Source organism: Cryptotermes secundus, unplaced genomic scaffold, assembly GCF_002891405.2.
Source record: "Cryptotermes secundus unplaced genomic scaffold, Csec_1.0 scaffold709, whole genome shotgun sequence".
Lineage (NCBI taxonomy): Eukaryota > Metazoa > Arthropoda > Insecta > Blattodea > Kalotermitidae > Cryptotermes > Cryptotermes secundus.
In genome coordinates, this window is record NW_019738358.1 from 1157895 (window position 1) to 1168294 (window position 10400).

At 42.5% G+C, this 10400-nt stretch overlaps 1 protein-coding gene across 1 annotated transcript; it reads right to left on the minus strand.

Annotated features, from left to right (window-relative positions):
- Positions 1-4351: 4351 nt before the first annotated feature.
- Positions 4352-9664, minus strand: LOC117282824. Its single transcript, XM_033754033.1, has 3 exons — positions 9543-9664; positions 5888-6028; positions 4352-4444 (listed from the first exon to the last, which is right to left on the minus strand). Exons 1-3 carry the CDS (start codon positions 9657-9659, stop codon positions 4373-4375), a joined length of 330 nt encoding a protein of 109 aa, XP_033609924.1. The 5' UTR covers positions 9660-9664; the 3' UTR covers positions 4352-4372.
- Positions 9665-10400: the final 736 nt, after the last annotated feature.

Genomic DNA, 10400 nt, shown 5'->3' on the forward strand with positions numbered 1-10400 from the left:
AATATCCTTGAGGATGCGTCATTATCAGACAGTAGCACAAGTCGCTAACTATCATTAAGAAGACACTAGAATCTAATTTTCAACATAAGCTGCGAAACAAAATCGCCATTACGGAGAAGTCTTTAACAAAGAAGAATTTTTTGCCGTAAGGTTTCCTACTAAAGGTATGACGTAGGCCGCGCCATAGCTCAAGCGGTTAGTCGCTGGCTTCCCACCGCGGCGGCCCGGGTTCCATCCCTTGTCTGATCAAGTGGGATTTGTGGTGGACAAAGTGGCACTGGAGCGGGTGTTTTCCGAGTACTTCGGTTTCCCCTGCCAATCTTCATTCCACCAAATTCTCCATCATCATAATCGCCCGGGGCAGGTACAATAGGTCAATCAGTGACCGCCGTTCCGAGTGGACCCAGCTGGACTCCACCCCCCGCTAAGAGAATTAAAAAAAAAAGGTAGAACGTGGTATTTCAGAGGTCACCTGCACGTACCTGCCGGTTCTTACCGACCACATCCCTGAAATATTAACATTGGAGATTAGTAACCGAAATATACCCGATTAACAAATAACTGTTAGTCAGGATTTTTATGTCGTTCCTCAGTTACTCCTGTCGAGTGTAAATCAGACCATGATCGCCTCCTGTAGAATCATTTAAGAGTTCTCTGTTCTGAGATATATCGCGCATTGTGGTCCGTTGAAAATCAGCCAACGTTTCGGAAGAATATTTCGAAGAATGAGTCAAGCAAATAGCCAGAGTGAAGCAAATAGCAATGCCACCTGCTTCTTGCTTTTACATCATTGGTCTAAAAGTTCAGGGTTTCATCTCTGATCCTGTATTTTCTGGTTAAATAGTAAGATAAAGTTGCTTCTGTGCTTAATTAATTAAGCACCACGCGATGAAGATGTATGAGGGAGTGGAGGTATCGTATCCTTGATCTGAACAGTAGATGTAGTTGGGTGATCAGTTTCACGCCCTGGCCGGTTTACTCCCTAAGGATTAGCCTTCCAAACCAGTTAGATAGAATTCTGCGTTGTCCCTGTCTGGACATTGTGGGGAAGAGAAAATCCATTGTCCCTGTCGGGAATCGAAGCTCGGCATATCAGTCCGTAGCCAGTCGCTGTATCGACTGAGCTATCTCTGCTTGTGGATATAAAGTATGGCATTTATTTCGTTTACGGGAGGGTCCCTTGCTGTTATGTGGTTATTCTGCTTTTGTTCGAGTTCCCAATCGTCGACCTGACAAGTTTGCTTAGTCTCTTTAACTTGCTGTGGTGAAACGGGAGGACACAGTATCTTTTAGTTAGCTTAGAAAGCCTCCTTGTTTATCGACTTTGGTGTACTTTACCACATTTATCAAAGGAAAGCTTTCATGTGTCCCCCCTTTCGTCTGTCCTTTCATCCGTGGAGGTTATTGTAAACCCGTCTTCCATCTTAGAAGCGGAAACAAGAACCTCCAATGTCCCTTGCGTAGAAAATATAAAGCTATCCCTGTAACAAGCCGTGGAGGCCCATATGTTTGTGAGACGTCGAGGCTCCCACATTTTCTAGAGTCTTGACAATCGGCTCACAGCTGGCGGTGAGGCTGTCAGCCTTAGGCTTCGGCCGCCCTTTACCCCCAGGAAGATTCCTGGTACTCATTTATGTTAGAAGCTGAGTGGACCCCAGGACCATAGTGCGGCTGGAAGGATTAGATGAATTGAAAAATATAGTGACCTTATTGGATATCGAACTTGCTACCTTCGGGCTTGTAGCATAATGCCTTAACCAAATGGGCTCCCGTGCATTCTCCCAACCATTACACTTTGCATATTCACAATATGAAAGTAAGAAACCGAGTGGTCATGTCGAATTTTAATTTATTTATGTTGTAGAATCTTGTTTTTATTTAATGATGTATAATTCTTGAACATGTCTTTGCTTACATCCTTTGAATATTCTTCTCTTTCTGAAATTATTAAACTCATTTCAACACTAATTATATTTATATACAATATAATACAAAATAATGTAATAACTACATGACATAAGCTGATATATAATATAATATAACGACATAAAATTTGTCATATATAATATGTAATGTAATTATAGAAGAATGTAATATAATAGAATATGGTGGAGTATGCTAGTAAAATCATTAAATGTAAAAGGTGTATATACAGAGTGCGTCAATGAATCGGGCGATTTCGCAGCTGCAGTTTTTCCTGGATTGGTTGGAGAGGGGAGGATGCCACCACTGCCACCCAGCAGCCTACTTCAGAGCGTTTTAGTTGCAATGGAGCCGTCGACTGGAGCACATAGTGCTTCTGCTGTGAAAGCATTTTATAAAAACGGTGACATTTTCGTGATCGCTCATCATGAATTTCGAAGAGAGTTTGGTATTTATCGCAATCGTGCTGTTCCATCTGCCCATGTTATCAAGACCTGGGTTCAGAACTTTGAGGCTTACACTTGAGGTTCTACACTAAAGAAGAAAGGTGGTACCGTAAACACAGCACGTACACCCGAGAATGTAGCGGCAGTGAGAGGAGCCATTGAGCGAAGTCCACGCCGGTCTGCGCGTCACCACGCTGCATCACTCGGGCTGTCCGAAGCCAGCGTTCGGCGGATTTTGCACAAAGATCTCCACTTCTACCCCTATAAAACTCAAATTACTCATGCACTACACGAACACGGCTATGAAAACAGAGTTGATTTCTGCCAGACTTTTTTTGCAATTAATTAATCAATCGAAACCAAGATGTTAAGAATTTAATGATGAACGATGAAGCTCATTTCCATTTGCCGGGGTTCGTTAACAAGCAAAATTTCCGCTGTTGGTCAGCCACAAACCCCAAAGAAATTTATGAGAGACCACTTCATAGTCCCAAAGTCACAGTATGGCGCGCAATATTTTCGTTTGGAATTACTGGCCCGTACTCCTTTGAGGATGAGTGATAAAGGGCTGTAACTGTGACTGGACCACGTTATGTTCACACGTTGGAGAGCTTCTTAGCTCCTGGACTTGCTCGTCTTCCAGTAGAGGAAGAGACGTTTTTCCAGCAAGATGGAGCTATGTGCCACACCGCACGAGCTTCCATTGCAGTTGTGAATAACCTGTTTCCTAGCAATGTTATCTCCAGATATGTGGACACCATATGGCCAACCTGGTCACCTGATCTTTCCACATGTGATTTATTGTCTGAGGGTATCTAAAATCCCAAGTTTTCAAAGCTCCAGCACCCCACACAATTCAGGAGTTGAAACATCGAATTCGGAAAGAAGTTGAACAAATTCCCATAGGGATGCTGCAAAGAGTAAAGACTGACTTTAGGAAGAGACTTACTGAGTGCCTCCAGGAGAATAGGAAGAGACTTACTGAGTGCCTCCAGCAGAATGGTGGTCATCAGTCGGATGCTGTTTTTGGGAAATAGACTTCTGTTGTCATTGAGTTAATTAAGAAATAACAAATGCTTTTATGTTTACACTATATTAATATGTGTTAAAACTAAATAAAGGCAATAGTTTACTAATAATAACGATTTTAAAATCGCCCGATTCATGGACGCATTCTATATATATAAAACACGTAACAATTGTATAACATGATATACACCGCTACTACAAATGATTCATTCCATTTCAGAACATTATATTGGTCGCCCCTTGCTTTTCCACAGTATTACACAGACAAGCACTAGCCTTAAACTACCGATACCACTGCAGAATCCTCTGTTTACATGTTTCTCTGCTCTGAATGCACGCTGCACTGCAATAACAGAAGAACATCTTGCATATTCCAACACACAGAAACTCATTTCAAGCTTCGTCGCCATTTTGTGAGGCACTGCATTCGTGCTACCAACTGGTGTATCACGATGCAAACTTTGTGAGTTTGCGGTTCTTTTCTGTGCTGTGCTCTGAATGCACGCTGCACTGCAATAACAGAAGAACATCTTGCATATTCCAACACACAGAAACTCATTTCAAGCTTCGTCGCCATTTTGTGAGGCACTGCATTCTTGCTGCCAACTGATGTATCACGATGCAAACTTGGTGAGTTTACGATTATTTTCATATATCAATCATATTTGTATGTATAATACTTTGGAAAATATACTGTTTTGAAATGGAATGAATCATTTGTAGTAACTCTGTATAATATGAGCCATTGTGGATGTCATAACATTTCTGCAGATCTTTATTTCTGAACATTTCAGGAAAACATACCATGAAAATTACTGTTCAGTTCTGAACGAGATCTGCAAACTAATGAACCCTGTATCGAGCACTCTTTGAAAGTAACGTGAACGCATTCATAAATGCGTTGAACATCACAGTGGAGACATCTGCTGAGGAACGGAGGACTTCTCCAGGCAGCGAGCTGTCACGTTGACGCTTTAAGATTTCTGACCGTTTCCAAAAGTGTTGCTAAGGAAACTGCTTACAGCCTTAAGGACTGATATCGGGATCTGTAACACACAAAAATAAACATCTGGCAAAGAAGAAACAACCCAATGATTGATTCTGAAGGGCTCTGGCTGTGGTACGGGGCTTGTTACCAGTGGGAGCCAGAATAACTTAGTTTAGACGGCCGGGGTTCGATTTCCGGCAGTGTGACACGTGACGATTGTCTAGAAAATGTGTCAACCTCGGTGTCTCATAGCCCTAGTGGTCTTCACGGCCTATTACAGGGATAGCTTTAACTTTCTAAAGGCGCCGCCAGGGACGGCTGTCAGAAACTTTGTTTACAGTGTTCGCTTATGTTTTCCTGATCGTCTTTAAGTATACAGATTAGAAGAATATTGTCGCAATTTGGAGATGTGACAGTACGTGGTTTTGGATTGGTGAATAAATTTATTGACCACTTATACAAACCACCTGGAACTGCAAGTAATTACAGCTCTATTTCTGATCTCCACACTTCAAAAATCAACATAGCGCCTGCTAAGGCTTTTCCAGTCTGCTGTGTCTTCACTAGCCATTTCCTGGCAATGGTTTCTAACACTGGAGGTTCTTCTGTTTCACGCGCTCGGTCCTATCTTCACAATCCCCCCTGCAGAGCTCTTGTCAACAGTCAACTCAACTATAGCGCCATACCTTCTCAGCCTCCCCTGCAGAGCTCAACTGACTGGTTGCCCCAGTTCTCTTCTTTATAATTCCTCGGCGCGGACCGTGTAGACAACACCCGTTTCCCCAGTTACATGTGTAGCCGTTGCCGCGGAAACATGTTTACCGAGCAGTAACTTTGTTACTTACCAGTTTTCCTTTGAGGTCCCTATAAAGCAATGGGTCTATATGCCACAAAAAAAATGTTAAGCAATTTTAATTTTTAGTATTAATATTTGGAATATTTCCTCCTGGTTTTCGAGCAGGACGGGCATGAGGTAAGACGCTAGACTTGTATTCATGAGACACTTTGTTAGAATCTCGACGGGGCAGTGGCTAACCTGACTGAGGTTTTGAGTGCCCTTATTCAGTCTTTCCAGGGAAATACCCGGAAAAGCACTTTGACTAGGCCATGACGACTTCCTGCATAACTTTTCTGATTCTCCAGTCATCATACCATCCGACTCTGTATAATCTGTAAAACAAACAAACAAACTCCGTGGCCTGTAATCCGCAAGCGAACTATACCAACCGAGCGACCGCCGCTTGTCGGCGAAGTTAGTGCAAAACGGAATGTGGTGCCCCTCGTGTTTCTGAAAACCCATGAAATGGCGACAGCCGAATTGGCATCGCCTAGGTATTTTTTGTATATACATTTATTTTTTCAAAATCAGAAATTGTTTTAAATCCGTAGCAACGCATGGTTCTCCATCTCCCTAGCAGATGGTGCTGCTTGCCGTCCCAAACTAAAGTGCTATACGAGTGTAGGTGTTCTCACGACTGTCTCCTGTGTTATGAGTAATTACCTGAAATACGTCGTTGATGAACTTGGAAAAGCCGTTGGGAGATGTCGCTATCGGAGGCGCTCGCGTGATATGTACTTTGTTCGGGGCGGGCGATGACGTCACCTGTTGAGTCGTGGTTTTCTGTGTGATGGGGTCCGATTTCTGCAAATACAAGTGTCCTTTTACAATTATGTCAGTTTAGTCTTAAGTTTGCAATTTACGTTTGTGTCTATCTATCTATCTATCTATCTATCTATCTATCTATCTATCTATCTATCTATCTATCTATCTATCTACCCATCCACTCATCCATCCATCCATCCCTTATAGGGGATCGCGATAGCATATTGGGTTGAGGCACTATGCTACAAGCCGGAAGGTCGCGGGTTCGAATCCCGATGAGGTGGAGTTTTTTCAATTAACCTAATCCTTCCAACCGCACTATCACCCTGCGGTCGATCCAGCCTCTGACAGAAATGAGTAACAGGAATCTTCCTGGGGGTAAAGGACTTGCGGTGCGTAAGGCTGACAACCTCACCGCCATCTGTGAGCCGATTGTCTAGAGAAAATGTGTTAGCCTCGACGTCTCACAAACATATGGGACTCCACGGCGTGTAATTTTTTTTTTTTACCTTAGTAGCTCTGAGGCCTACATTAACTTTCGTGCTTCTTCTGAAATTTCTTTTGACAGAATATGACTGAAATTTAAATAACTGCAAATATTAGGTTCTTTGTACGAGTACCAACGTGTAAGTTTCATTTGTGTTAATTCTCAAGGAACATTTTATTACAGGCCTGACCGGACTTTTACATATGTACTTCCTTTAAATTGTTGGCAGATATTAATAGAGTTTTAAGTCCTACTTTGACTTGCTCTGAGTCCCATATTGGGCCTATTTAAGGGTCCAAAACGGTTAATTAGTGTGTCTTGCTAAATTTTAATCTGAGTCAGACAAATGTGGAACAAAAACTCTAGGTCACACTTATTCAAAAGGTACGTAAGGTCCGTGGGTCGTACAGTACTTGCATAAACCCACGAATATCTCCACGCAGTAACATTGTAGTAATATTCCGTGAGATAATAATTACATTGTGCTCCGAAAGAGCGCCGCACGCGCTAGTTCCAGGCATTACAAATTCTTCCGATAGATGGTTCTGCCAGTAAGAATCTCTCTGCTGTTTGTTGCCATTTTCATGAAGAATGCTTATTTATGACCTTCTTGAAACCTGTATTTTCTAAGGAGTGCTAACTTCTGGGATGTAACACCGTGCAATCCGTTGAAAATCAAAGGCCGTTTCGGAGGGTCATGTCGCTTCCAGAGGAGAGTTCAGCTTTCCCCCTGCTTTCACGTTGGTCTCTTGCTTGGTTTATTCTTAGACGCAGAAGACTGAGGCTACATAAAATCAACCCCGTGTGGAGGCGGGGTCGAATACGTCCAACGTGACCCCGGGAGTCGTAGGAGGCGACGAAAGAGGAACCCGGTGTCTTGGGGTATAACTGGAACACCCTTTTCCTGGGGGGATATAAATACGGGAACCTGGCCTTCCAATTTGAGGGAGTCTTAGAATATGAGAGAGTAAAATTTGGTCATGAGTCCCGAGGGACTCGTACCCGAGAATGACTAAGCTGGCGAGAGCCAGCAGCAATTGTAAACGACAGACCCATCCTCCTGTAAGAGAGAAAGTTATATAAGGATTTTAACCTCAAGAATTTAGTTGAAAATATTACTGGTCGTGGGTCTCAAGGTGCTTGTCGCCAAGAAGAACCGCCAGTCGTAAAGTATTTCTGAGCTTACATGTTCCTCCGAAACATGGGTCGACTTTCAACGGATTATACGGCCTTATATCCCAGCAAATTGAAGTCTCATAACGACCGCTATGAGAACCTACATTCCTGCTGTATTTTGTACGTTTTCGTTGCTGGATACTATGATTCCATTTTGAATGGGTGAACCTGAGTTCTTCTTAGTCGTTAATATATTAAGAAGGCGTTGTCAAAAGCGTTATCTTGTCATATAGCACGTATATGTACCTGAACAACAGACAGACGCCACGCGTAAACAGGAAGAAAAATTTTAATACCATCCAAAAGGNTCTTTTGTACGTTTTCATTACTGGATACTATGATTCCAATTTTTAGCCGCCTCCGTAGTCTAGGGGTAACGTTCCTACCTCATGACTCAACGTACGCGGTTTCAAACCCGGCGGAGGTAGTGGAATTTTTAAGGGCGGAAAAATTAGGCAAAAAGTTTCCCGCCCAAGTAGTTTCCAATGCCTCTGGTAGATGGGGGAAGCATCAGGTACCACGTGCCAGAAGAGGGCCGACCTCGCTGGCAAAGTGGGGCTGATAGCAAAGCACCAGTACCGGTAGGGTATGGGGACAGTAGAAATTAAAGGGGGACGCACAATGGACCAATGACTGGTCTAAGTGCATGGGGAAACCCACCCCCTCTAATAATGAATGAATGAATGAATGAATGAACGATTCCAGTTTGAATGCGTGAACCTGAGTTCTTCTTAATCGTTAATATATTAAGCATGCGTCGTCAAAAGCTTTGTCTTGTCATATAGCACGTATATGTACCTGAACAGCAGACAGACGCCACGCGTAAACAGGAAGACACATTTTATTACCATCCAAAAGGATACATTTTCCAGTCCTAGTTAACATTGACCTTTGTTTCATGTTTTTTTGTGCCGTCAAGCAACAAACTTGGGTTAAAATGGAGTGCAATAAAACAATCGAAAGAGAATATTAAGTCTGTTTATTATAATAATCACATTATATGTTTCTCTAAAGCTGGCCATAATTATAAACAGTGTCACGTAACTTCGAACCAGGCCCCGCATTCCTAGTCAAGTCCCGCGCATAGCTTGTGGTGGGAGGAGTTTCTTAACACTCGTTCTTCCATTGGCCGCCTGTCACTTCTCACACCCTCCACTCCCTTGTCTGAAATTTTTCTTCTGCGCATTCAAGGTTACTGTTGGCCTTGTTCGAAGTTACGTGATACGGTCTATAAGTGTCTATAAATGATAGACTGAAACGTGTAGTGTGATTCCTACAATAAACTGACAGACATGCTGTTTGAGTTGAGATTGAGTGTACAGATTTCAAACTTTTTATCGAGAAAATAAACAGAGCCGGAAGAGTACGAATTTTACCATGCAACAGCGGAAATTTTTAAGTTTTACTTAAGATAGCCATCGCCCAAACTGTGGAAGGAATCGTGTCTTAAATTTGTGAGAAAGCTTTCAGGACATTTGAATACCGGATGAATTTTGTAACAACAAAATTGGGAGCTCAGGTTGAAGTGCAGTGAAATGCAGAAAGGTGGGGAAAGATACTTTTTGAGTGGTCGTTTCATATGATGAAATCTGTAGTCACCTAGCTGTGTTTATTTTCTAATTAAAAAGTTTAAAATATGTGCACTCTTTCTCGGACATCCAGCATATGATACAGTCGTTTTATTATTATTATTTATTATTCACTAACGAAACCCATGTTGTTGTGTGACGGTATAAACGTATAAACAACAACACGCGAAACATAAAAATAATTGGCTCTCATTCAAGGATAGCCTTCTCCTTTTGCGTCATGCGGGGAACAAACACATCCACCGTGTAATTTTGTTTTGGGGGGGGGGGCACTGTACCTGCAAACGGACTGTCCTCTCACCTGAGGTATTATGTTGTCAACCTCATTGTTTGTTTCTTCGGGCAGCGGACCCGCTGCTACAGATGTGAGTATCATGATGGCCACCAGCAGCGCTGCTGTTTCTCGTAACGGTGACATTCTCTCGACCTGTTCAAAACAATTACATTTCAGTTTTACTTTATAGTGATCGTAGTGAAAGAAGTGCGAACCAGGAAGAAACTGAAATGAAATGTCTAGAGGTTTCGGCGGGATAGCTCAATTGGTATAGATACCAGCTATGGCAGAGGGTAAGAACTTCTTCTCTGCTCCACAGTGTCTAGACCAGTTCTGGGGCCCACACAGCCTCCTATCCAATAGGTACCAGGGGTTTTTTTCTCTAGGGATGAAGCGGGTGAGGCGTGAAGCTGACAATTCACCTCCATCTAGTGCCGAGGTCAAGAATGGTGGAGCTATACCTCTACTCCACATACGTCTTCATTGCGTGGTGCTTAAATAATTAAGCACAAAGACAAAGTTTTAGCTTTGATCTGTTGCTGAATTATCAGTTCTTTATCAAGGTCATTTTAGCCTGCTTTTCGTATTTTGAAGAAATAAAAAGGTGGCTTGAGATATCACTTTATTCACCGTCTATATATTCATGTATGTCTCTCTGCGTATAAACCTGTATCTGTCAATCTGTGTTTCCCCCTAATTTTTGAGCCTCATAAAACGCAATTGTACTTTGTCTATATAACTCCCCACTAAATTTTTAGGTGGCTTATGAGGTCATCTTGTCGTGCAGCTCGCGCGCCGCCTAATTTTTTCGTTTTCTGTGGGATCCGTGCCGTATCAAAGGAATAAGTTGACTACTTATTCCTATAATTTCATGTTTTTAAAAGC